Source organism: Dreissena polymorpha, chromosome 9 (assembly GCF_020536995.1).
Source record: "Dreissena polymorpha isolate Duluth1 chromosome 9, UMN_Dpol_1.0, whole genome shotgun sequence".
Taxonomy (NCBI): Eukaryota; Metazoa; Mollusca; class Bivalvia; order Myida; family Dreissenidae; genus Dreissena; species Dreissena polymorpha.
The window spans coordinates 70,747,451-70,775,399 of NC_068363.1; the positions used below are offsets into that span (position 1 = coordinate 70,747,451).

The following is a 27,949-nucleotide window of genomic DNA, read 5'->3' on the forward strand; positions in this document are numbered from 1 at the left end:
AGCAATTAATCACTGCATCATTTATGAAAAATTTCAAGAAGTCTTATGGCTCTGGACTGTCCATTTCAAGATTCAACTTTGCACTACATGTAAATGTGGAAACTAATGGCAGACACTTATCTGTCCAGCCTATCTGCATATTTAATTGAATTAAATCTGTCAATTTTTTTCTCAAAGCAAATCACTGGCAGTTCAACTAACGCATCTCTATTGATGTCAAATTTTACTTCATCAAAACCATAGGAAAACAAGTCAGATTGCATGTCAGAAAAATCCAGATCTTCCACCTTTTTTCTCAATTCTTCAAAGAATTACAGAGTGTTTTATACTCAACTGCCGTTAATGTTCTGTAAAATTATACTGCTATTTAACCAATGCAATTTTACATATCCATAAAGGAGGGCCTCATGGAGATATGTTAAGATTTGATCTCTCCCACAAGTAAACAAAGGTAATAGGAAGTAGTTGTAAGGTCACTTTGAAAAAGGGCAATTGTCATGATCAGCGCTATCAATCTTTATATTGGGAAACAACTTCAGTTACGCATAGTGGGTTAAGGGTTAATTACCAGAGATACCTAAGAAATTCCTAGGATTAAGAACATTATTTGAAAATGTCACAAGAACTGTCCAACTTTCCTCCCTCCCCTTTTAAGCAGCACTTTGTTTCTATTGTGATCCTTCATCTGTCCCTATCAATTACAGGGTTATCCTCATTGTTTAACCAGTCCTTACCTCTACATGCCAGACGGGCCTGGTGACTATTCGCACCTTGCAGGACAGCAGACATCTCCTCAGAGACTCACAGTCCTCCTTACTCAGGCCTTCAATATCTGGGAACCTGGCATACACAAGGTTAACACACACTGTTACAACCAAACTCCAAGATTTTTTCATATAAAGAAGTGAAACTCCAGTTGCTCCAGCAGTATTGCATTCCTAGTATACACTTGTTCGTGGTCCTTTATTTATGGCAAGTAACCAAGTGCCAAAAACAGTATGGCACTATACGTAACAACACACACACACATAGTAGAATAAAGCTGGGGTCACTGCCTTGAAACGGTCGATGCTAAGCACTTATACCTCAGTTTGAACATACAGGTCAATGTCAAAATAGTACATTGATGTCCACATTTTTTACCAATAATTTTATTAATAAATCTCGGCCAATCAGTGCCCTGTAAAATAGCCTTGAAATAGTTTAAATCTAGTAATTCTACCTTAAAAACCAATTGGCTTATACTATCTAGTCAGTTTCCAGGAAAAAGGACAGTGTAAGGTGTCTAGATTCCAAGATTCCTGAGTGGGTAGTGGAAACCAATTTCTAAAACGCTACTGCCACCTTAAAAGAGTTAGATTGCATAAACCCAAGTCAGAAAGCAGGAGGAGCCTATTTTCCAATGGTGGATGAATTTGTGTGCAACATTTGGTATTCAGACACATACAACTGAAATAAACTAATCATAAAATTCATCACAACGTTTAAAATTGTCACATCGCAGTGTATAGCTTTTGGATGCACTATAAAATGCTCATAGTATTTTGTAGTTCAACCCAGCTTTGAATCAGTAGATTCATGTAAAGTATCCAATGTCAAACAATTAGAAGGTACAATTTGAAAATGAAGCCACTGTAGAACCTAGTCATGAAATCATAATAAAGCTGCTGCTAAGGTAGTGTTATGTCTGGCTAGTAGCTTGCAAGGTTTAGTAGCCTTGCAAACTAGTCCTTTAGAACTAGGTTTACATCAAGACCACTGATTCCTGCTACTCTGGTCAAATCACCTGTGCTAGTAGTAGTATGTATGCTACAACAACTTTTAAATATCCCCATTTTCTTCAGCTTATCAAATCAATCCAGCCGACTTTGATATCAGTAAGTCCTCCCCCAAGCTCTGCTTTATGTCCTGCCACACATGTGAGCTCTACTCACTTGATGATGTCCATCACCAGGCCCATTGCCTCCTTGTCAACCTGGATGTTGGTGAAAAGGACATCCTTCTCCTTCAACTGAAACAAGATAGCTGTCCATTATACCTATCTAGCTCATATGGCCCCAAAGAATATATAGCAACAAGAGGAATCTTCCTTCTAAAAGAAATTATTCCAGTAGTTAGCTCATTGAGATTTATTTCCTAGACGGTTGAATGAGATTTGTTTCTGGACATTCCCAATACACTGGTATTGATGCACATGCTTAAGTTTAATATGAATAATTTAGATGACAGGCTAACAAAAGCCGATATACAAACATGACATCATTGGTTTCTCACTGACCTCCTTGCCCAGGAATACAAAGGGCAGTTTCTCCTCACATGCTGCCACAATGTGGACCAGTTCTGGTATGATGTATGGCGACGTCTTCAACTTCTTACCCACAGGCTCAACATACTCTCCTAGCAACAGCTGCAACCAACACAACTACAGTGCAATGGGCAATAATACATGGGTCACCTTGAAGTAAAGATCAGAAGGTGTGACTTATTTGTTATTTGATTTGCTGTGCTGTATCAAGGAAAACAATATGTAAAAATGTATTTAAATAACAAGACTATTGCCAAGCAAGATATGTCCCCTACCGGCTCCACCATTGTCAGAAATCCCACCATTGTCAGATTTAAAAAATTAAAAAAAATTCCATAGCAACCAAAATTTTTGACGTAAGAACAAAATGAAATGACGTGCATAATGTCCATATTGCCATCTATCCATATTTCAAGTTTCATGAAAAAATATGAGGAACTTTTAAAGTTATCGCAGGATCCAGTAAATCACCATTTTCAACAGTATTTCTAGTCTATTTGTTGCCATAGCAACCAGAATTTTTGACGTAGGAACAAAATGAAATGACGTGCATAATGTCCATATTGCCATCCATCCATGTTTCAAGTTTCATGAAAAAATATGAAGAAATTTCAAAGTTATCGCAGGATCCAGAAAAGTGTGACAGACAGACAGACAGACTCACAGACCCAGAGAGCGAAAACCATAAGTCCCCTCCTGTGAAACCGGTAGGGGATAAAATGGAATATTACATGAGTGTGGTGTACAGATGGGTAATATTGCACAAGTTATTTTGCATATTATGGTATTTCTTAGCCCACAGGGCTAGTGCAATTCAATTTATTTGATCCCCACAACCATGAAATATTCTATTTATTGCATACCTTCTTACCATCAAAAATCATATTACAAGTCACCAAAGCAACAAATGATATATAAATTTCAGGCAAATAACATACCATTATGTTAAACAACCCAAATATTTACCTGGTTTTTAATATACAGATATACAATAAAAATAGTTATTACATACCTGTTTATAAATAGTATAATGTTTAATTATATCTGGATATGGTTTTCAATAGGTTTTGGGATTTATTTATTTTATACATTCCTGTCATTTACATTATTTATTTAATAAACAAGAGATATGTTTGTCAGAAACACAATGTCCCCCTACTGCGCCGCTTTGATACATGTTTTTTCACCGTTGACCTTGAAGGATGACCTTGACTTTTCACCACTCAAAATGTGCAGCTCCATGAGATACACATGCATGCCAAATATCAAGTTGCTATGTGAAGGGACATAGAAGTTATGAGCATATTTCGAAACCTAAACGCGAAACCTAAACGCAAAGTGTGACGGAAGGACAGACAAACAGAAGGACAGACAGACGGACGGACGGTCCCATCACTATATGCCCTCCTTCGGGGGCATAAAAAGTACATACTTTTGTATAAATTGTAACACAATTAAGATAACCAATAGTTTTAATGTTTTTCAACAGTGCTTTGGTTCACACAGTCTTAGTCATGCAAATACAATATTGTGCAGTACCCTATACATAATGTTTTTAAAAGGAAAACATTCTGTTGTTATTTACATTTCCAAACAGAAGCACTGTGCATGCATACTGTTACCTTTCTCTTTCTGTGGAAGCTCTCTATCTCGTCTTCCTCAGGCTCTTCTGTAAATCAGATCATGACTAAATGGTAACAACTAACTTATGTCAATAAGATCATGATTCAAGTGTAGCCATTATCTTTTGTAAATCAGATCATGATTCAATTGTAACAATAATCTTCTCTAAAAGAGAAAATGATTCAAGTGTAATCAGTATCTTCTGTAAATCAGATCATGATTCAAGGGTAACAATTATCTTCTGTAAATCAGATCATGAATCAAGTGTAACCATTAACTTCTGTAAATCAGATCATGGTTCAAGTGTAACCATTATCTTCTGTAAATCAGATCATAATATAAGTGTAACCATTATCGTATGTAAATCAAATCATGATTCAAATGAAACAATAATCTTCTGTAAATCAGATCATGATTCAAGTGTAATCATTATCTTCCCTTAATTACATCACGATTCATGAGTAACCATTATCATTTGTAAATAAGATCATGATTCAAATGTAATAATTATTAAGATCATGATTCAAGTGTGACTAGTATCTTCTATAAATCAGATCATGATTCAAGTGTAACCATTAACTTCTGTAAATCAGATCATGGTTCAAGTGTAACCATTATCTTCTGTAAATCAGATCATAATTCAAGTGTAACCATTATCTTCTGTAAATCAGAATGATTGAATTGTAGCCATTATCTTCTGTAAACAACTTTCACTTCACTTTTTCAAAATATATAAATATTTATGACCATTTATATGTTGCTAAAGTAACATATATTTGAAAGATAAAAAAGAAATCAATACAATTACTTAAATTTCTTATCGTAGATGTTTCAACCAATCAGTTGTATCATATTTCAATTGTATCTTACTATAATACGTGACTAATGCACTGGTTTGTCAGCCATACTAATTTTAAGCACAAATAGCTCAGGAACATTTGGACTATTGGGCATTAAGGAAACTTGTTGAACATCTACCTCCAAGGTGATGACATATTTAAAGGCAAAATTTAATTGCTTAAGAAATATTTAAGAAGTTAATTTAAAAAACTTATTAAATTCTAGCCAACTGACCAACTAAAAAAACGACCAACAGCGTGACTTCAATATACACCTCTCAACTTCTTTCACGTAGGAATAACAATGCCAATAAATGATCTACAATGACCCTACTGTAAATGCTGGTGTAGGGCCCGTTGGTGAAAGTGAAGGTGTCCAGGGCTACTAGCTTGCCGGCCCTCATAAAGCAGCGTATGGGCAACTCCTCCCCCATGCCCCCCACGTCTGACTCCAGCCCCTCTCCCGTGCAGGGGGTGGTCTCCAGCAGGTGGTACTGGAACTGCACCGACCGAGGTGGCACATCCTCTACACACACCACCTAAACATGACACATGTAGCAAAGTTGGGTTCAGCTATTGAGTATTGGGCATTTGCACACAAACCCCCTGAAAATGGCACAAGTTACATGGCTGGGATTCGGCCCGGATGTTATTTTGGCTCTTAGGCGTGAGGCCTTTTGTATTCCCTGAATAGCCTGTGCATAAAGAAGAGGCTAATCTTGGACAACATTTAACGCACATGCATAACGCCCTATTGCCCAAGAACAAGGCCCATATCTGATTTACATCACTGCCACTAAGCACTGACCACATGATGGTTGTTTTGTTTGGGTATTGTGATGTAGAGACAGTGTTACCTACATGTACCACATGACGGTTGTTCTGTTTAGGCACCTACCACATGATGGTTGTTCTGTTTGGTCACCTACCTCATGATAGTTGTTCTGTTTGGGTACCTACCACGTGATAGTTGTTCTGTGTGGGCACCTACCACGTGATGGTTGTTCTGTTTGGGCACCTAAGACATGATGGATGTTCTGTTTGGGTACCTACCACATGATGGTTGTTCTGTTTGGGCACCTACCACATGATGGTTGTTCTGTTTGGGCACCTACCACATGATGGTTGTTCTGTTTGGGCACCTACCACATGATGGTTGTTCTGTTTGGGCACCTACCACGTGATGGTTGTTCTGTTTGGGCACCTACCACATGATGGTTGTTCTGTTTGGGCACCTACCACATGATGGTTGTTCTGTTTGGGCACCTACCACATGATGGTTGTTCTGTTTGGGCACCTACCACATGATGGTTGTTCTGTTTGGGCACCTACCACATGATGGTTGTTCTGTTTGGGCACCTACCACGTGATGGTTGTTCTGTTTGGGCACCTACCACATGATGGTTGTTCTGTTTGGGCACCTACCACATGATGGTTGTTCTGTTTGGGCACCTACCACATGATGGTTGTTCTGTTTGGGCACCTACCACATGATGGTTGTTCTGTTTGGGCACCTACCACATGATGGTTGTTCTGTTTGGGTAACTACCACATGATGGTTGTTCTGTTTGGGTACCTACCACATGATGGTTGTTCTGTTTGGGTAACTACCACATGATGGTTGTTCTGTTTGGGCACCTACCATATGATGGTTGTTCTGTTTGGGTACCTACCACATGATGGTTGTTCTGTTTAGGCACCTACCACATGATGGTTGTTCTGTTTGTGAACCTACCACATGATGGTTGTTCCATTTGGGTACCTACCATGTGATGGTTGTTCTGTTTGGGTACCTACCACGTGATAGTTGTTCTGTGTGGGCACCTACCACATGATGGTTGTTCTGTTTGAGCACCTACCACATTACCGTTGTTCTGTTTTAGCACCTACCACATGATGGTTGTTCTGTTTGGGCACCAACCACATGATGGTTGTTCTGTTTGGGCACCTACCACATGATGGTTGTTCTGTTTGGGCACCTACCACATGATGGTTGTTCTGTTTGGGCACCTACCACATGATGGTTGTTCTGTTTGAGCACCTACCACATGATGGTTGTTCTGTTTTAGCACCTACCACATGATGGTTGTTCTGTTTGGGCACCTACCACATGATGGTTGTTCTGTTTGGGCACCTACCACATGATGGTTGTTCTGTTTGGGCACCTAAGACACTACGGATGTTCTGTTTGGGCACCTACCACATGATGGTTGTTCTGTTTGGGCACCTACCACATGATGATTGTTCTGTTTGGGCACCTAAGACATGATGGATGTTCTGTTTGGGCACCTACCACATGATGGTTGTTCTGTTTGGGCACCTACCACATGATGGTTGTTCTGTTTCGGCACCTTACACATGACGGTTGTTCTGTTTGGACACCTAACACATGATGGTTGTTCTGTTTGGGCACCTACCACATGATGGTTGTTCTGTTTCGGCACCTTACACATGACGGTTGTTCTGTTTGGACACCTAACACATGATGGTTGTTCTGTTTGGGCACCTACCACGTGATAGTTGTTCTGTTTGGGCACCTACCACATGGTGGTTGTTCTGTTTGGGCACCTACCACATGGTGGTTGTTCTGTTTCGGCACCTTCCACACGATGGTTGTTCTGTTTGGGCACCTACCACATGATGGTTGTTCTGTTTGGGCACCTACCACATGATGGTTGTTCTGTTTGGGCACCTACCATATGGTGGTTGTTCTGTTTCGGCACCTTCCACACGATGGTTGTTCTGTTTGGGCACCTACCACATGATGGTTGTTCTGTTTGGGCACCTAAGACACTACGGATGTTCTGTTTGGGCACCTACCACATGATGGTTGTTCTGTTTGGGCACCTACCACATGATGATTGTTCTGTTTGGGCACCTAAGACATGATGGTTGTTCTGTTTGGGCACCTACCACATGATGGTTGTTCTGTTTGGGCACCTACCACATGATGATTGTTCTGTTTGGGCACCTAAGACATGATGGTTGTTCTGTTTGGGCACCTACCACATGATGGTTGTTCTGTTTGGGCACCTACCACATGATGGTTGTTCTGTTTGGGCACCTACCACATGATGGTTGTTCTGTTTGGGCACCTAAGACATGATGGTTGTTCTGTTTGAGCACCTACCACATGATGGTTGTTCTGTTTGGGCACCTACCACATGATGGTTGTTCTGTTTGGACACCTAACACATGATGGTTGTTCTGTTTGGGCACCTACCACATGATGGTTGTTCTGTTTCGGCACCTTACACATGACGGTTGTTCTGTTTGGACACCTAACACATGATGGTTGTTCTGTTTGGGCACCTACCACATGGTGGTTGTTCTGTTTCGGCACCTTCCACACGATGGTTGTTCTGTTTGAGCACCTACCACGTGATAGTTGTTCTGTGTGGGCACCTACCACATGATGGTTGTTCTGTTTGGGCACCTACCACATGATGGTTGTTCTGTTTGGGCACCTACCACATGATGGTTGTTCTGTTTGGGCACCTACCACCTGATGGTTGTTCTGTTTGGGCACCTACCACATGATGGTTGTTCTGTTTGGGCACCTACCACGTGATGGTTGTTCTGTTTGGGCACCTAAGACATGATGGTTGTTCTGTTTGAGCACCTACCACATGATGGTTGTTCTGTTTGGGCACCTACCACATGATGGTTGTTCTGTTTGGGCACCTACCACGTGATGGTTGTTCTGTTTGAGCACCTACCACGTGATGGTTGTTCTGTTTGGGCACCTACCACCTGATGGTTGTTCTGTTTGGGCACCTACCACATGATGGTTGTTCTGTTTGGGCACCTACCACGTGATGGTTGTTCTGTTTGGGCACCTAAGACATGATGGTTGTTCTGTTTGGGCACCTACCACATGATGGTTGTTCTGTTTGGGCACCTAAGACATGATGGTTGTTCTGTTTGAGCACCTACCACATGATGGTTGTTCTGTTTGGGCACCTACCACATGATGGTTGTTCTGTTTGGGCACCTACCACATGATGGTTGTTCTGTTTGGGCACCTACCACATGATGGTTGTTCTGTTTGGGCACCTACCACGTGATGGTTGTTCTGTTTGGGCACGGTGATGTAGAGGCGGTGCTTGGGCAGGTCCTTGATAGCGTGGTCTGCCTGGTTGACCAATGGCAGGTGTCTCCTAGCAACTGTGTGCAAGCTGTTCACCGACCTCTCACATCGCATCAGTGACAGCTGCAGTCTGAAGAGGAGATCTTACTGGTTGTAACAGACACAGACGCAATCACACTGGCATGTCCCATGATGTTTTTAGTGACCCTGATGGTGTTGAAGTTTGTCATTTCGCACAAAAAGCAAAATGGCTAGATCAGACATTAATGGGCAGCAAAATACTGTTTTTTGTTCGTAGTTTGATTTTTTATCTTCAGTATTGTGAAATATGGGCAATTAAGCTACAAAGTAATATTTGTTGTACAATAAACATTTAGTTCCTAACTGCAATTAAAGCAATTTAAGCAACTAAAATTAAAGTTGCTTCCAGTCAGGGTCACTGAAACACATCACACCAGATGCCACCCTGGAAACAATTTCTTTCCTGATTTAGAACATGACATTCAAAACTGCGATTTAAAAAAAATCAATTATCATTTATTGAGCTTCACATGCTTTTTAATGTGTTAACTTAGGTGGATAAAATGCATTAAGATATGTCAGACATAAATTGGATCATTAATATAAATGTTCTAAATAAAGAACTATCCTTTATTTAGACTTTCATCCATTATCATTTTATCCAAAGAGCACCAAAGGTTGTAACCAGCATGTGTTAGTCATCAGGGAAATCAGAGACAACAAACAGGCATTACATTCTAGTAATTACTAGACCTGGGAAATCAGAGACAACAAACAGGCATTACATTCTAGTAATTACTAGACCTGGGAAATCAGAGACAACAAACAGGCATTACATTCTAGTAATTACTAGACCTGGGAAATCAGAGACAACAAACAGGCATTACATTCTAGTAATAACTAGACCTGGGAAATCAGAGACAACAAACAGGCATTACATTCTAGTAATTACTAGACCTGGGAAATCAGAGACAACAAACAGGCATACATTCTAGTAATTACTAGACCTGGGAAATCAGAAACAACAAACAGGCATTACATTCTAGTAATTACTAGACCTTGACAAAATAGTGACAAACACCCGACCCCCCCCCCCCCCCCCCTATGCCACATGATGTAGGAAGTAAGAATCTTGTTATGGATACATTTGAAAAGGGGGAATAACTTCTGAATTTTTAACACAAGATAATAAAAATGCACAACAACACACCATAGCAAACAATGCAGGTCTGTTTGAATATTGTACATTGTAAGAGTAATAGTACTGAAAGGGAGAAGTTTGTGTCCATGGAATAAAAGAAATGAATGGTTTATCCGGTATACTGCCACTCCCCTACATTTTTGCTCAGTGAATAATTACTGATGCCTACCTGAGTTTGACCAGATGCTTCTGAATGTTCTTCTTGTCACCGTTCAAAGTCTCTTCCAGTTCTTGCAACACTGGTAACTCTGTAAGACAGAGAGTCAGGATTGAAATGCAATCATAGCTCCACCATTACCTATTTTACAAGGACATGAATCTACACATGCCCTGTAGAATATTTGGTTCAGTAGAAAAGGGACAGTCTCAGGAACAGGGACCCTGGTTTTTATTTAGTGATCACAACTACACAACAAAACAGGTCAAGAAAGTGTTGTCCAAGTAAAGGTTAGACAGAGTCTTCATTGATTTATCGCTATATTTATTTGACATTGAGTTGTGACTTTGACCTTAAGCTAGGGACTTTGTTCTTGTGCGAGTGACTCCATCTCATGAGGCTTTGTGACTTCTGCTGTTATTTGAAAAACCTAAAGACTATGTTTTTACTTTTGACTGACCTTCTATTGTCACTTTGTGATTTTGTCACTTTTGATTTAATTTCCCGGGTCTTGTGCATGTCACTCTTTCAAACAATGTCTATCAATTCTGCATTGTTATTCAAACATCCATCAGTGCTGGTTTCAGGACTGGACAAGATGTATTGATTTCGTTAAATTCAACACCTTGACTTTAGACATGTTTTTTCAATGCAACACTTTTTCTCATCATTCAAATAAAGTATGCTACAATGAAAGTTATTTGAAAATCCATTAATATTTTGCCAAGTTATAATATAGAAGGGGTGAAGAAGGGGTACCTTTTCTATTCTTTAATTCAGACCTTGACCATGACCCTTGGGGCCTCAGTCTTGTGCACACAACTCCAGCCCCTCATGCTTATCAATTCTTTTCAGTTATTTTAAAATCCATTCTGGACAATGGTATTCTCAGGAAGAATTTTTAAGAAATTATTTTCTTAACTTGACCTTTGACTTGACCCATGACCTTGAATTTAGAGGGACCTAAGTCTTACACGCTAAACTCTGTCTCAACCTGTCCATCTATTCCACCAAGTAACTTGAAAATCCATCCGTGCTGGACAAATATATCCTGCAACGTGCCTGCGGTGCATGTAGCAATGACCCTTGTTTACACACCCAACCCGGCATACTGACCTACAGACGGGAGCGCTGCCTGCAGCATGCCCCTTTGAGCGTCTATGGTTATCCTAAGCTGCTCACTGGTCGTACAAGGGTACAGGACAGGCACATGCAGGGCCACTGGGATGTCCTTCACCTCGCCTGCAACAATCACAACATTGTGAGAGAACCAACATTTCTGAAACACTTCTATGACCCTAATTCAAACATCTTCACAGCAGAACTTACTCTGACATTTGCTACATTAGCCACTGGGTAAACAAAGGGGTGTAAAAAAAAAGTACAAGCCACTCGCCCTGCTGGCAAACACCTGCTTAAATGAACTCACACTAAATGTCCGTGTTGTCCACCTTTAAAAGTTTGCCAAATTCATCTCTACCAAAACATGATTTTTATTGTTTACGCTTCATGGTTTATTTTGGTAAAGAAAAAGGGAAGCTCTGTTACATTATCCTCCCACAATTCTCTATAAGGAGAATAAAAACTCATCTGAGAAGATGTATAATATAATTGTCCTTACATTTTCCTTCAACAAATCTCTGTATGGAGTACGACAGTTCCTTCAGCTTTGTAAATGTGCGCACTTCAATGGTCTGCATGAGCAGCTGTTCTATGGAGAGGTGATCACTGCGGATGGTCACGCCGACTCTCCTGCACTCCTCTGGCAGCATGGCAGGCACGTGAGACACACAGAGCTGCTTGTCATCATCTTCCTCGTTCACATGCACTGACAGCTTGTATCCTTTAATACATCGGATAAATGAGCCGCCTTCTGTGAATACTGGGATTACAACATGTGCAAGTCTCGTCCAAGATTAGCCAACCTGCCTAGACTGGATTTTCATTTAGACAAAACTTATTTTAAACAAAATTCCATAAAAAGCAGAAAGTGTCGTCCATGATTTACCTATGTGGACTGCACAGACACTTTATGCACATCCATTAAGCCTGGTATTCACAGAATGGGATCAGGCAACAGATCATCGCATACAATAAAGTGTCACACATTTTCTATGTTAAGCGCATGTTTATAGAATCAGTTCGTTATTTTAATGCTTTGTATTTCACTGTAACAACCCAAAAAACTAGCAAACCTAAAATCCTCAAGTGAAAAACTGAAAACATTTTTTCTGCACATTAACAATTTTGATATCTAGATACAATATTATAATGCTCGGTTGGAAACATTTGAAGGCAAGGCTCATCTATTTTTAAGCCTCACATGATAAACGTCAGATTCACTCACATTGTATTGTGTACGCTACTGTTAGGCTTCGTTGTAGAAATAAATTACTTAAAATTAGGTATATTGTCAGCATGTCTCCAAATATCTAGAATAGTATATCTGAAATATTTTTAGTATCTAAATTTTTGGACATATTTGTGTAGGAAAATTTTAGGTACTTATGATAGCACTTGCTGCAAAAGCCTGATTCATGAATGATGAACACTTACTGATGGCATCTGGAGACTTGTCCTTGTCTTTCTTCATCTGATCTCTGAAACAGCCCACAACAGAAATGATTAAAATATCAGAAAGGAACGCAACGCAAGATAAGATAGTAAGTTATTATTTTTTTACAGATTTTATAAACTGATCCAGCCAAACAGAAATGTAGAGAAGAATAAAAACAAGCAAGAAAATCATCAACTACGATTTGTAGGATGAAGCAACAGATAGCATTAAGATTTCTTTACCACAAAAGTCCAATATCACAAAAGTTTTCCAAGTCCTGTGGACAGAGGTAACTTGCCAGACCAGACTGGAATTCATAGGACCGAAATATCAAGTAATCCACTCGAAATAAACAAATTTAAATGTCAACGAATTGGCCAAAAAGATATATAACTCTATGAAACAGCACTTTTCAATGTAAATTTGAATGGAAACGAACTGTTAATACCCTGATTACAACAATCTGAGATTCAAAACATGTTTGCGTTTACACGGAAAAATACTTTATACATACATTTACTTTAAATGGAGTAAGTATTCGGTTGGGCATGCGAAATAACACAAATGTTAACAAAAATACGATGTCATTTCTTCTGCTCATATTTAATTTAAGCTTCTGTTTTAGGTAAAAATTCTGTTAAATAAATCCAATTTCCCTTTTGAATTATTTCCCAGACATTCAGACCGGCAACATGACATTTCCCTACGGAGTATTCGTCTATTGACAGTGAGTCACCCAGCCTTACCTCCAGTAGGAGACAGTGAGACTTTTCCCTACGGAGTATTCGTCTATTGACAGTGAGTCACCCAGCCTTACCTCCAGTAGGAGACAGTGAGACATTTCCCTACGGAGTATTCGTCTATTGACAGTGAGTCACCAAGCCTTACCTCCAGTAGGAGACAGTGAGACATTTCCCTACGGAGTATTCGTCTATTGACAGTGAGTCACCCAGCCTTACCTCCAGTAGGAGACAGTGAGACATTTCCCTACGGAGTATTCGTCTATTGACAGTGAGTCACCCAGCCTTACCTCCAGTAGGAGACAGTGAGACATTTCCCTACGGAGTATTCGTCTATTGACAGTGAGTCACCCAGCCTTACCTCCAGTAGGAGACATCTGACAGTGAGACATTTCCCTACGGAGTATTCGTCTATTGACAGCGAGTCACCCAGCAATACCTCCAGTAGGAGACAGTGAGACTTTTCCCTACGGAGTATTCGTCTATTGACAGTGAGTTACCAAGCCATACCTCCAGTAGGAGACAGTGAGACATTTACCTACAGAGTATTCGTCTATTGACAGTGAGTCACCCAGCCTTACCTCCAGTAGGAGACAGTGAGACATTTCCCTACGGAGTATTCCTCTATTGACAGTGAGTCACCCAGCCTTACCTCCAGTAGGAGACAGTGAGACATTTCCCTACGGAGTATTCGTCTATTGACAGTGAGTCATCCAGCCTTACCTCCAGTATGAGACAGTGAGACATTTCCCTACGGAGTATTCGTCTATTGACAGTGAGTCACCCAGCCTTACCTCCAGTAGGAGACAGTGAGACATTTCCTTACAGAGTATTCGTTTACTGACAGCGAGTCACCCAGCCTTACCTCCAGTAGGAGACAGTGAGACATTTCCCTACGGAGTATTCGTCTATTGACAGTGAGTCACCCAGCCTTACCTCCAGTAGGAGACAGTGAGACATTTCCCTACGGAGTATTCGTCTATTGACAGTGAGTCACCCAGCCTTACCTCCAGTAGGAGACAGTGAGACATTTCCCTACGGAGTATTCGTCTATTGACAGTGAGTCACCCAGCCTTACCTCCAGTAGGAGACAGTGAGACATTTCCCTACGTGTATTCGTCTATTGACAGTGAGTCACCCAGCCTTACCTCCAGTAGGAGACAGTGAGACATTTCCCTACGGAGTATTCGTCTATTGACAGTGAGTCACCCAGCCTTACCTCCAGTAGGAGACAGTGAGACATTTCCCTATGGAGTATTCGTCTATTGACAGTGAGTCACCCAGCCTTACCTCCAGTAGGAGACAGTGAGACATTTCCCTACGGAGTATTGGTCTATTGACAGAGAGTCACCCAGCCTGACCTCCAGTAGGAGACAGTGAGACATTTCCCTACGGAGTATTCGTCTATTGACAGTGAGTCACCCAGCCTTACCTCCAGTAGGAGACAGTGAGACATTTCCCTACGGAGTATTCGTCTATTGACATTGAGTCACCCAGCCTTACCTCCAGTAGGAGACAGTGAGACATTTCCCTACGGAGTATTCGTCTATTGACAGTGAGTCACCCAGCCTTACCTCCAGTAGGAGACAGTGAGACATTTCAATACGGAGTATTCGTCTATTGACAGTGAGTCACCCAGCCTTACCTCCAGTAGGAGACAGTGAGACATTTCCCTACGGAGTATTCGTCTATTGACAGTGAGTCACCCAGCCTTACCTCCAGTAGGAGACAGTGAGACATTTCCCTACGGAGTATTCGTCTATTGACATTGAGTCACCCAGCCTTACCTCCAGTAGGAGACAGTGAGACATTTCCCTATGGAGTATTCGTCTATTGACAGAGAGTCACCCAGCCTGACCTCCAGTAGGAGACAGTGAGACATTTCCCTACGGAGTATTCGTCTATTGACAGTGAGTCACCCAGCCTTACCTCCAGTAGGAGACAGTGAGACATTTCCCTACGTGTATTCGTCTATTGACAGTGAGTCACCCAGCCTTACCTCCAGTAGGAGACAGTGAGACATTTCCCTACGGAGTATTCGTCTATTGACAGTGAGTCACCCAGCCTTACCTCCAGTAGGAGACAGTGAGACATTTCCCTATGGAGTATTCGTCTATTGACAGTGAGTCACCCAGCCTTATCTCCAGTAGGAGACAGTGAGACATTTCCCTACGGAATATTCGTCTATTGACAGAGAGTCACCCAGCCTGACCTCCAGTAGGAGACAGTGAGACATTTCCCTACGGAGTATTCGTCTATTGACAGTGAGTCACCCAGCCTTACCTCCAGTAGGAGACAGTGAGACATTTCCCTACGGAGTATTCGTCTATTGACATTGAGTCACCCAGCCTTACCTCCAGTAGGAGACAGTGAGACAATTCCCTACGGAGTATTAGTCTATTGACAGTGAGTCACCCAGCCTTACCTCCAGTAGGAGACAGTGAGACATTTCCCTACGGAGTATTCGTCTATTGACATTGAGTCACCCAGCCTTACCTCCAGTAGGAGACAGTGAGACATTTCCCTACGGAGTATTCGTCTATTGACAGAGAGTCACCCAGCCTGACCTCCAGTAGGAGACAGTGAGACATTTTCCTACGGAGTATTCGTCTATTGACAGTGAGTCACCCAGCCTTACCTCCAGTAGGAGACAGTGAGACTTTTCCCTACGGAGTATTCGTCTATTGACATTGAGTCACCCAGCCTTACCTCCAGTAGGAGACAGTGAGACATTTCCCTACGGAGTATTCGTCTATTGATAGAGAGTCACCCAGCCTGACCTCCAGTAGGAGACAGTGAGACATTTTCCTACGGAGTATTCGTCTATTGACAGTGAGTCACCCAGCCTTACCTCCAGTAGGAGACAGTGAGACTTTTCCCTACGGAGTATTCGTCTATTGACAGTGAGTCACCCAGCCTTACCTCCAGTAGGAGACAGTGAGACATTTCCCTACGGAGTATTCGTCTATTGACAGTGAGTCACCCAGCCTTACCTCCAGTAGGAGACAGTGAGACATTTCCCTACGGAGTATTCGTCTATTGACAGTGAGTCACCCAGCCTCTCTCTGATCAGCTTCTGAGTCTGGAATATAATACCACAAATATCACCTAGCATCTTAAGAGCACAAGGTTACTTCCTATCATCATTAAATTATTTCAATATGTCTTTCTTATAAATCACAAAGCTCTCATAAAAATAAATATAATATGTAGCATATCATCACAACATAACTTTTTAATATTATTCCAAAAATTTCAATATGTCTTTCTAAGCCAAAATTATAACGTTGTTATCACAAAACCAAAATTTGACACTACTCATAATATTATTATATAATAATATATTAATGCAGAGAACAACAATTTAAATAATACAATTTGCTTGATAATTAAGAATTTGATTGATAAGCTAAAAAAGCAGATGCAGGGCAGAATTGACAAAGTTAGCCTAATACAAAAATAAACTATTTTTCTGCCATTTGTACGATATGTGGGTACAGAAAATCTAACAAACATCTGATCAAGTTGTCGTAGCAAAATATATTGAAGTGGAGTCAGACACAAAATATTGCGAAGTTTAAACACTGCAAAATAGACTAGTTTTCTTCCCAGATAAAATAGTATAAAGTAAATGTGTTTCAATCTGGATTGTGAGGCATCCCCACATTACAGAAGACTCGCCTGTGTATTGAGTACTTCCAACTGCAAGGACTGACAGAAGGAGTCTGGACTAGAGTTAAGGACAAACCTGATCACACAGAGACATCTCATATCCAAATACATATGTGACTTATATAACCTATATAACTATACATCCTAACAAAAGGCTATATAAGTAATATTAGTAAATATACATTGTATATAAAAGTACATATTGCTGTGAATTTTATCTTCACCATAATTTACTAGATATTCAGAGATACTTGTTACCATTTTGATTTTTTAGTTCAATTTTTTAAATTTATTAGTGGCACTGCACTCACACTGCAAAATTTTTAAGCCAGCATTAAGAATTCAACTGTTGGATATCAAATAGCTGTGATACTTTTTGTTTATGTGTTAAGCAGTGCTCAAATTATTTTAAATCAAAGCCCTGAATCAAATCCATCACATATGTGACACAGATAAGAGTGGAACAAGTGTGTGATTTGTGTAACATGACTCACAATCAATTATAGTGCTGTTTATATACAGTGACAAGCGACTATTTTGAAACATCTTCATCATAACTGAATAAACACGGTGAGGTTTTCAGCATCTTACACAGTCTTATTGTTAAAGAAGTGACCATTTTTAACTATATAAATCATTATAATTACATTATAATTACACAATATTGAATTAAACAATATTCCCTAAATTCCATAGCTATCAAAACCAACGAGATCTAAAAGGATACGCAAAACCCGGTAGAGGTCATGTAGAGGTTTGTCATTGTCAAGGAGACGTGACTGAACCACGCGGTGGATATACCCCACCTGCAAACACACAAGTGACAATATAAACCAAGCGTGAACAGAAATGTTTTCGAATGTGTATACAAAACAAGGCATTTTGTTGGGTTTTATGAAGTGTTTTGTTCATCAAGTTTAGTAAATGCCATTAACATGTACATGATTTGAATAAAATAAGACAACATTACTCTAATGTTTATAATCGTATTATTATGTATTATTTTTATAACTAATATCACTTCATTGATGTCAAAATTGCTTTTGTATTTTAAAAAACAATTATCAAACAGATTCATGTATCTAAAGAACAACTTCTAGATGGGCATGGTTGTACAGGAGCTCATTGTTTAAGAGAGGCTAGTCAGAAATGACATCATAAATTGCCTCGTTTTAATGATTTTTGCTAAGGAAGAACATTTAATTTCACTTAGTAAGCCACTATATTTCTTTAAAATGAATACTGCCTTTGGGCTCAAGGGTGTTTGAGCTTCCCTCTTTTTTTGTTCCAGATTGTAGACGTAGGAATAAAAGTTATTTAAGAAAAAACGTCAATAAATTTGTTAATCATTATTGTATTATTGTATGTCCTGAATGCATTGTTACCTCTATACATTCATTTAAAGCCAAATTATAATGGTTAAACCCCACCCCCTCCCTTTTGGAAATGGCTTTCTTTTAAGCATATTTTAGGACCTGACATTCAAACGACAAATACAGCTCATACCTATGTTAGAAGATAGAAGCCAAAATAACTGTTGTGAATAAATGAGTATTATGACGCATGAATGTGAATGTTTTGAAGTACTTTTTCTCATTAGAGGACAGAGTTTACATTTTTTTACTCTTTTGCAGTTGCATGCAGCGCTGGATAAACATGTCTATGCAACATCATTCACATGAGTAATAAGGGTGATATTTGTTGTAATGTATTATCAGCTTGTTATTATATAAAAGAGCATTTGCTACCAACTGGAAAATTCGTATGTATAGTATACTGCAACAGTTGTGAAACATCAATAACTTCACTAAATGAAGATTTTAAATTAAACTGATCAGAGAAGAGATCAAATCCAGTGTCGCCTTATTTATCCCTTCCATTATTTAAGCCTTTCAGTGGTGGTAATTGGATAAATGGATTATCATCTCAAAGGTTTTGAGTAATCAGGTGGTGATAATTGGACATGATTATCTGCTCAATCGAGTAATGTCATTGAAAATTAGGCACTGGGGGGGCAAATGTCCACTTCTAAAATAAGCACTGGGGGGCAAATGTCCAGATGCAAAATAAGCACTGGGGGGCTTATATCCTACCTGTCATTTCTACTGGGGGGCAATTGTCCAAATGTTCATTTTTTCATTGGGGGGGTTTTGTCCTGGGGGGCTTATGTCTGGATCCCGATATATTTGTTTCAAACCAGAACACCACTAAATTCTACATAATCTTAATTGTACAAATGACTGTTGTGGCATTCATCTACAAGCGTATAGCTAATTTAACCACTTACTTTTCATCACAGTGTCTATTATGCTTTGTTTGTGTGACCAATTACATGGTTAACACCTTTGAGATAACTAAAAGTGACACCTGACCAGAGAATCTGTTCAAGTTACCGTAAATATACGAATATAATACGCACTTTTTTACCTGCCGATTTTTTCTTCAAGTAGGGGGTGCGTATAATATACGAGTTTAGAGCAGAACAACTTTTTTCCTGTGTAAATTTTCAACTTAATCGCTATTATTCGCTTCGTGGCATCCATTTTGAACTACACCATTACATCAAAGGGGTGCAACAGGGCTCGTGCTGTCGTTCGCCAGTTGAGTCATTTGCGAAAATATTGAGAATTTGGCTCAATAAAAATCTTATTTGTGAAAATACGAAAATCTAGTAAAATTTCATTGAAAACATCTGCCATTTATATCGGACTGGTTTTCTATATTTGTCTCTTTGTTTTAATGAAAGTGTTTGCAATTCGAACAGTAAACGAAACCCTGTCTGTACCCGATTATGAGACATCGCTTGACCTTATTGTTATTGAAGTGCGCATGGTAGCTGGCCAATAAAACTTGAGCTCGCTTACACATGAAATGACGTTGTCAAATGAAACGTGAGAACGGGAGGAGCTATCGGATAATATTGGGTCATCCATGCGCAGACACTGTATACTTTGAATACACAGTTAATATCGTTTGCCTACAAAATAGCGACTGGACGCTAAGTCGTATAAAGAGATTAGCAAATGAAAAAAAAATAACTGACAATACCCGTAAATATTTATTTCTTAACTGACCACTATTTATCTTTGTACCGCATATTTACCATATCTGAAGTAAAGAGTGGTAATTAAATAATTAGTTTTATGATGCTAATAGCCTATCACACCTGTCTGCAAATTGCCGAATTAAATTGAAAGGTGATAATTAGTTAATTTATTTTTTACTCCAAAACTAGCCTTAATGACAGCAGCGTATTTTAATGAACTAGATCATGAAAAACAAGAGCGGTTTAATTGTTTTTTTAGTTATATTAAAGTATTGAGTTTGTAACTTGAACAAAGTAAAAGTAATTCATCTAGACAACTATAAAAACGGAAGTCCATTTTGTCTTCTTATTACTTTATTATTATTATAATTATTATCGTCCCGAAAATTGTCAGATTGAATTAAATGTGAAAAGAAAAAACAGCATCTCTGCTTCTTTCTTTTGTAATTATGACTGCTTGACCCGGATGTCAGCAAGGGGCCCGTGTGTTATCGGTAACAATCAATGGTAATATAAACAATAGACAGAGATATTTATTATGCAACTGTCATAACAACAGCACTATAACACATCCCGATCAATATACCAGGGTAACAGATAGTTGACAACACCAAATTGATTTGCTATTTTCACAGCACAAAAATATATTGACACATTTTTTCGGAAATGTCCGATTTCGGACACTGATTTTTTTAGTGCGTATTTTACTCGGATTTTCAATTTTTACCGATAAATTTTGACCAAACTAGGGGGTGCGTATTATGCACGAGGGCGTATTATATTCGTGGATTTACGGTACTCAAGTTATTTGAGTTGTCTTACATCAAATTTGTAATTTGCTCAGGGTTTGGTTTATAAAGATGTTTTGATATGTAAAATACAAAGGACAGATATTGGGACAAATAAATAAACTTGGTTATACAGGGATTCAGTTTTCACAGGGTTTAGTTTGTACAGGTTTTACTGTATGATGAGACAAGCCCAGTGATGCATAATATGTAAGACAATATTCAAAGATCCATTCATTTATATAAAAATTGGTTTACTTAAAATGATTATTATAAAAATGGATAGTACCTGAAGTGTATGCACCAGTGCTTTTCCATCTGTCAACATACAAGGAATGTAAGAATATTAAGATAAATGATCATTATTTTCAATAAAATATAAACTTTAATTGTTCAAATAACATTCAATATAACATTTAAAATAATAATTTAAGTATAACATTTATACAAATAACATTGTTAAATATAATTAATATCATGTTGTACTTTTTGTCATTCTCAATCCATTGAATTTAATCCAGTACCAATTACTTGGCAAGAGACTAAACTATCTAAAGAAATCCCCAGATTGATGTGTAGGTATGTTTAATGCATTGAGACTTGCACACCTCCTGTCTCGTGGTCCTCCACCAGGATGTCAATGTCCAGCAGTCGCCAGGGGATCACAGGGCTGTCCTCCATCAAGGTCAAGGTCACCTGAAACTCGTTCTCCACCAGGAACTTCACACGGCCATTTTCTGAAGATAGAAAATGACAGAGGGAATCTTTGGTATTTTTCAAATGATTTCTTACCTTTCTTTCTAAGAAAACTAACAGAATGTGAGACTGGTTCCTGTCATACAACTCTGAAAACTAAAAGAATGTGAGACTGGTTCCTGTCATACTTTCTCTGAAAACTAACAGAATGTGAGACTATCTTACCATTATTTTTTGAAAACCAACAGAATGTGAGACTGGTTCCTGTCATACTTTCTCTGAAAACCAACAGAATGTGAGACTGGTTCCTGTCATATTTTTTCTGAAAACTAACAGAATGTGAGACAGATTCTTACAATTCTTTCTAAAAAAACAACAGAATGATAGACTGGTTCCTACAATTCCTTTATAGAATAATTACAGCATGTGTGACTAGTTCGTACCAATTTTCAATTTTCTCATCTGTTGTGGGAGCTCACATGAGACCAGTCTGTATTGTATGACCTGCTTCAGTTGCTGAAGGACCTTCTTCTTCTCATTGGGGGTGATCGGGTCAGGAGGGACAATCTTCTCCTAAATACGAATACACAAAATTGCATGTGCGTAAATGCCCTCCCAGATTAGCTTATGCTGAAGGCACAGGCTAATCAGGGCCAACGCTTTCCAAGTTTATGGTATTTTTGTTCAAAGGAAGTCCCTCCTTATCAAAAATCCAGTTTAAGAGAAAATATCCACCCTGATTAGCCTGTGCAGTTCACACAATTTTATCTGGGACAACACTTAAGGTACATGCATAAAACCACATTTTCCCAGACCAAGGCAAATATATTTGATATTGTTTTCATTTTCATTGTTTCGCCTCATACTGATAGAGACAGGTTTTAGTCTTATTCCAAGGGAGAAAGAGTTCTTGGAGTGTATTTTGGTAAGATTTTGAAAATAATCCCTTAAAGGAGATAAAACCTGAGGGCTTTCGATTGCATGGAAAACACAATATAACTACACCAACATGACCCCAGCACACAGGTTAATTAAATTGCTAATTTACATTAATTTAGTTATTATATAAAAATGATCTCATTTAATTTTGACTGATATCTTTCACAGATGGGGTAATCACGTGATAGTCAAGATGGCGACGGCCATTCTGAGACAGTTATTTTTCGCCGTTTTATACCCTTTATTACTTCTATTTATTTTTTAAATGACCCTCACTTTCCAGCCATATCAGTAAAAAGGTGGTTAGCGTTTATTTCGTATTTAAATTCGCTTTATATGTCGATTTTACTCCCCGCAAATTTTCTTAGTGGAGCCCTAATAAGGTCATCCCGCTAAGAAATTTTGCACCGAGTAAAGTCGAGATATAGAGCAAATATTACTATGAAATAAAAGCCAGTAACTTTCTTCCTAATATGGCTGGAAAGTGAGCGGAATAAAAAAAATAATACAAGTAATATAGGGTATAAAACAACGAAAAATACCTGCCTCTGCATGGATGTTGCCATCTTGTTTGTCATGTGATTACCCCCTCTGTTTCAGGTTCTTCTTCTTTTTTTTTTCAAAATAAAATGATTTTGAAAAAGTATACATATTTACAAGTGGCATAATAAAGCATAGAACTTGATTTTAAATATAAATTGTCAGATATATGTTATAGCTTTGTATATAGCATTAACCAATGCTGGATAAATTAGCAAAGATTACAAATATTAAAAATGTCATCAACTGATTAAAGGATGACTACATGTGCATACATGTTGAATACAACAAGAGCTGGCTCAAGACACTTATAAGCATAGCTAGGACTATTGGTTTAAAAGTCAAGCTAAAAACTAACCATCTGCATTATACAAACAATTCAAAATATATGCCAAAGACTGTACAGTATCTGCAATAGTAAATATAATGTCAGTGTTTACCCGTATGCATGTGGGCAAGCGTGGATATGTCCCCAGGGTCAGCACATCTATTGCACAAGGTAGAGAGAAGTTGGGTAGCCTGAAGTATTACAATCACCTTTTACAAACTTCATTATCACCAACATAAACCTGATAATAATTGGCATACATTATTTTTGTTTGATTGTTGGCATATATGTCTGCCAATTTTAACAGCATTTCAGTAATATCACTGTGGACAACTCCAACTCCAAATCTCACACTTTTCCTGGGTTAGATGGTCTACCAGTACCAGCATAAAGTGCCAATACATAGGAGTAGGATTTTGTTATAACTCAGAGATCAGATTTCAGTAAGAAAGGTAATGTTCATATATAACAACCAGGTACATAATAAAATTAAGGTCATTATGATGAGTACACTTTAGCAACATCGCATAGCATACTGTTCATGTATGAATTCTTTCAAAGTCAGCATTTTTTAACCCTTTCCCCCATAAGAAGCTAAGTGAAAATGGCTTTTGCAACCAGCATAAAACCAATACAGCCTGCGAGTAACTTGCAGACTGTTCAGGTAATCAGGGGTTTTTCAGCACTGTCTGCGCCTCCGGAAAACGGAGGCACTCCCAAAGCAAACGGACCCGATCCCAAACCGAAATTATAAAAAAAATCCCAATTTCCAAAAAAAAAAATTTTTCTTTTTTTAAGAATGAAGTGTCTTATAGCTTGTGTGACTAACCAGTGTTTGTCTTGGTCAAAAATATCTGCTATAAGGTTTTGACTGTTCAGTTCTTATCACAGAGTGTAACTGTAACTGAAAAACAAAACTGCATTACTTAAATTAACGTTGAACATGCCCAATATTGCATCTGTTTACATTAAGAAGACAAAATAACAAATAAAAACAAATTTATTTCTTAAACCACTGAATTATTTAAGCATGATTAATTCACAATTTGTTCCCAAATGAGCCGTTTCATCGAAGCAAAAATTCCCAAAATGACCAATTTTGTCGATAAAAAATTCCCAATTTGGTCAGACTCCTTTTCCCAAAATAGGCAGAAAAACCTCCGAGGTTTTATGCTGTTTGCTGCTCATCAGTATCTAAGGGTTGGAAATGAAGCCTTTAAAACTTGAAGTTAGTAATAAAGGTATTTAATTAAATTGAGCTTTCCATGGGAATGCAAATGTGTCAAAATACGTATCTAAGTGGTGAAGGGTTAAACATAATGTCTTTTATTTGAGCTTCTTTGATAGTGTATGTTTTTGATTATCATCAATATCACTGATACAGGTATGACAAAAACATGTTAAGGATAGTACAAGAATGTACATAATTTAAGGTTAAGGGTCATAAATTTATTATGCAAATCTCTTTTCAACGTGTGACTTTGAATTTCAATATTTTGAATGATAAAGCCATTTACTGCTTGTCATTCATGGAGCCTTTGTCATTTCTTATGAAGAATCTGAGCTAAATAATAATAAACAGTGCATAATGTCTATGTTAACACAGTGATATGTCAGACATAACGAAGTGTGTCCATTAATATAACCTATTGTTTTAAGTTTAACTCACTCAAGGCTCATTGAGACATTCTTGAGTCAGTTTCCAGTAGAAACCATACTTTATGTCTTTGGACAGGATATTTGAGAACGTTACATGAGAGGGGATAAGACCCAGAACCTCCTGACTGCTAGACAGACATATCAACTACACTGCACCAGCCAATAAAAGCCAAACAACAGTCCAATTAGTATAATGATCTGTTAGAGGGCTTCAAACATACCTTGCATTGACAAGGGTTTCCCTCGACAGACGAGCCAACACGTCAGCTGTATCCACAAAATACAAGGACTGTTGCTCCAGAAAGTTGCAGATTTTCTGAATAACATAATTATGTGCAATGTTACGGTACAAACTTGTACAAAATGATAATTCAAATATAAAATGCAAGTTGTGATATGAACTTACACCTTATAAAAGAGCATTAACCATATCCATTTGTTTATACTTAAAACTTTCAATTAATTTTCTATTCAGCACAATGTTGCCGATTTGTGCATATTGAACTTATATTTATATAAACTAATACTGTATTCACATTATTTGTATGTTAAAGATCTATTTTGGAAAGATTTGGAACAGGCCTTTCTGCCTAAAATTTTCAAATAAAGAAAACACAGTACTAGTTATGCCATCAATACACAAATTTTTGCTAGATGTTACATTAGTCTTTGACCAGACCAAAAAATCACATTTGAGCATGTCAGAGGAAAACTGGACATTATTCATTTGGCTAAAATATTTTGGATCAGCCTGTAACATTGGCACAGTCTAATCATTGAAGACAATTTCTGCCTAAAGTGAACTTTTCTGAAGAAGCTTCCTTGAAACAGGAAATGCCATTAAATGTTTTTTGATACTTTAAGTCTTAACTTATCGCCAAGTTTTACCAGGATTTTAGGTTACATACCACACATTTGTCCACCTTGCTAGCACTGTTCGCCCACTTCACAAGGGCCAATAACCTTATGAAGAGCTGTCTTGTCCTGCTTGCATACTGCACTATCTCAATCTTTCTGTTACAGAAAAAACATCCCAGTCATGTGGCACATGATTATACACAAATAAACTGTGCTTTTCTTTTCAGAATCTGATTGACAGTATAAATAAATATAACCAATTTACATCAATATAAAAATAAGCTGTATGTGACAAAAATAACTTTTCAAACATAAAACTTCTTCATGTTAATTATGATTTACCAGGGATTTCAATTAAATCTGAATCCTGTGTTTTAATGCAAGAATTTTGCAAATTTTTCACTTTGACTACAGAAAAGAGTGTGCCTTGCATCATTTTAATGCACATTTTTATTAGAAAGCTATTAAAATCAAAAATATATTTTTTTTAAATACAAACTGTGTTAAATCCCATTTTGTTTTAATAAAATGAATACTGAGAAAAGTTTCAGATAATTTAACTTGTATGCAAAAAGAAAATCTGTATGTCAGCATTTTTACCCTTTAAATCTAAAACTTGCATATTTTCAAGCGTGGGGTCATTTGACACATTGCTTTCAAAATCTATTTAAATCCCTGTTTATTAACAAACAAACAAGATATACCTTTCCATGTCTGTTTTCCGAGGAAGTCTGAAAAAAAAAAATACCGTAATTACTCTATGTTTTCGGACACTAAGTTTTCGGACACCCCTTTTTTTAGCAAAAATAATTATTTTTCGTGACTCTTAATTTTCGGACACACCAGTTTTCGTCCATAATTTATTTCTCTAAGTTTTCGGACAGTATATTTTATAGCTCTATTTTACCAAATTTTGGTACTGTTTTCGATATCTAATGAAACTTTGATCATGGTGTTTTACAACTAGATTAACATCATAAAACATGGCAGGTGCATGCCTGAGGGCAACGGACCATTACATTTGTGTTATTGGGTAAATAACCTAGTAAAACGGTATTAAACAATGGTTTTGCCCGATAGCATAAGCGTTATGACAATTACCAGCGGTAGTGCCAATTAACAGTTCAATTATCTATCGCAATCGTGCTACCCCTTCTCATTAAAATAACTGTGACAAATACTAAACGCTTTAAAGTGTGATGCACCCTATTGCAAGTTTTACGAAAATGGAAGGTGTTAGACAACAACTATTGGAAATGAACAAACAAATAATTCATAGTTTGCTTTTTTATTGCGTTAATTACAGGTTCATAATAACAGTAATTTATACTATACGGCATGGTATTTTACCAGCGAGTGCTATAACTGGTAGTCGTTGATACAATCGACGCTATTTACGGACACTTCAATTTTCGACTCTAAGTTTTCGAACACCCGTATTTTGTGAATATTTGTATCTAAGTTTTCGGATATGAAAAAAAATAATTATTTTATAGTGTCAAAAAACATAGAGTTATTATGGTAGCAGTTTTTAAATTGATTAGAACATTTTATTAGTATTTCCAAATATTAAAACAACATTTATTCTAACAAATTCTTATGACTGAAATTAATTCTATACTATATCAAGCACATAAGGCAAAAAAAAAACATACACAAAAAACTAGTTGTTACTGTATTTGACAATTTGTTACAGGGTCAAGCAGCATGTACTTACATTTCTGAGAGTATATTCAGCTCATGGTAGGTCCTCTGCACTATGAAGTCCATGAGTGTTGCCAGGGAGATGGTGCCTACCCCGATACCCATGTTGGCCTGCACCATCGGCAGACTGCCCTCTGTAGGGGCCATTGTCTAACTACATTTAAATCAGCCTGAAGTGGAACACTT

The 27,949-nt window shown here is 38.1% G+C and overlaps 1 protein-coding gene across 1 annotated transcript in view; it reads right to left on the reverse strand.

Annotated features, from left to right (window-relative positions):
• Nucleotides 1–27,923, reverse strand: part of LOC127843848 (mediator of RNA polymerase II transcription subunit 14-like) — a 51,339-nt gene extending 23,416 nt beyond the window's left edge. The window contains exons 1-21 of the mRNA XM_052373713.1: nucleotides 27,777–27,923; nucleotides 26,764–26,790; nucleotides 26,110–26,215; nucleotides 25,423–25,517; nucleotides 23,655–23,733; nucleotides 22,179–22,308; nucleotides 21,648–21,776; nucleotides 21,329–21,357; nucleotides 17,933–18,011; nucleotides 17,215–17,258; nucleotides 16,527–16,615; nucleotides 12,793–12,836; nucleotides 11,858–12,079; nucleotides 11,353–11,478; nucleotides 10,249–10,327; nucleotides 8,828–8,987; nucleotides 5,102–5,306; nucleotides 3,928–3,974; nucleotides 2,279–2,407; nucleotides 1,935–2,011; nucleotides 735–840 (exon numbers count right to left, since the gene is read on the reverse strand). Coding sequence (XP_052229673.1) covers nucleotides 735–840; nucleotides 1,935–2,011; nucleotides 2,279–2,407; nucleotides 3,928–3,974; nucleotides 5,102–5,306; nucleotides 8,828–8,987; nucleotides 10,249–10,327; nucleotides 11,353–11,478; nucleotides 11,858–12,079; nucleotides 12,793–12,836; nucleotides 16,527–16,615; nucleotides 17,215–17,258; nucleotides 17,933–18,011; nucleotides 21,329–21,357; nucleotides 21,648–21,776; nucleotides 22,179–22,308; nucleotides 23,655–23,733; nucleotides 25,423–25,517; nucleotides 26,110–26,215; nucleotides 26,764–26,790; nucleotides 27,777–27,910 — 2,136 coding nt within the window. The 5' untranslated portion in view covers nucleotides 27,911–27,923. The remainder of the gene's footprint in view (nucleotides 1–734; nucleotides 841–1,934; nucleotides 2,012–2,278; nucleotides 2,408–3,927; nucleotides 3,975–5,101; nucleotides 5,307–8,827; nucleotides 8,988–10,248; nucleotides 10,328–11,352; nucleotides 11,479–11,857; nucleotides 12,080–12,792; nucleotides 12,837–16,526; nucleotides 16,616–17,214; nucleotides 17,259–17,932; nucleotides 18,012–21,328; nucleotides 21,358–21,647; nucleotides 21,777–22,178; nucleotides 22,309–23,654; nucleotides 23,734–25,422; nucleotides 25,518–26,109; nucleotides 26,216–26,763; nucleotides 26,791–27,776) is intronic.
• Between the last annotated feature and the right edge of the window lie 26 nt (nucleotides 27,924–27,949).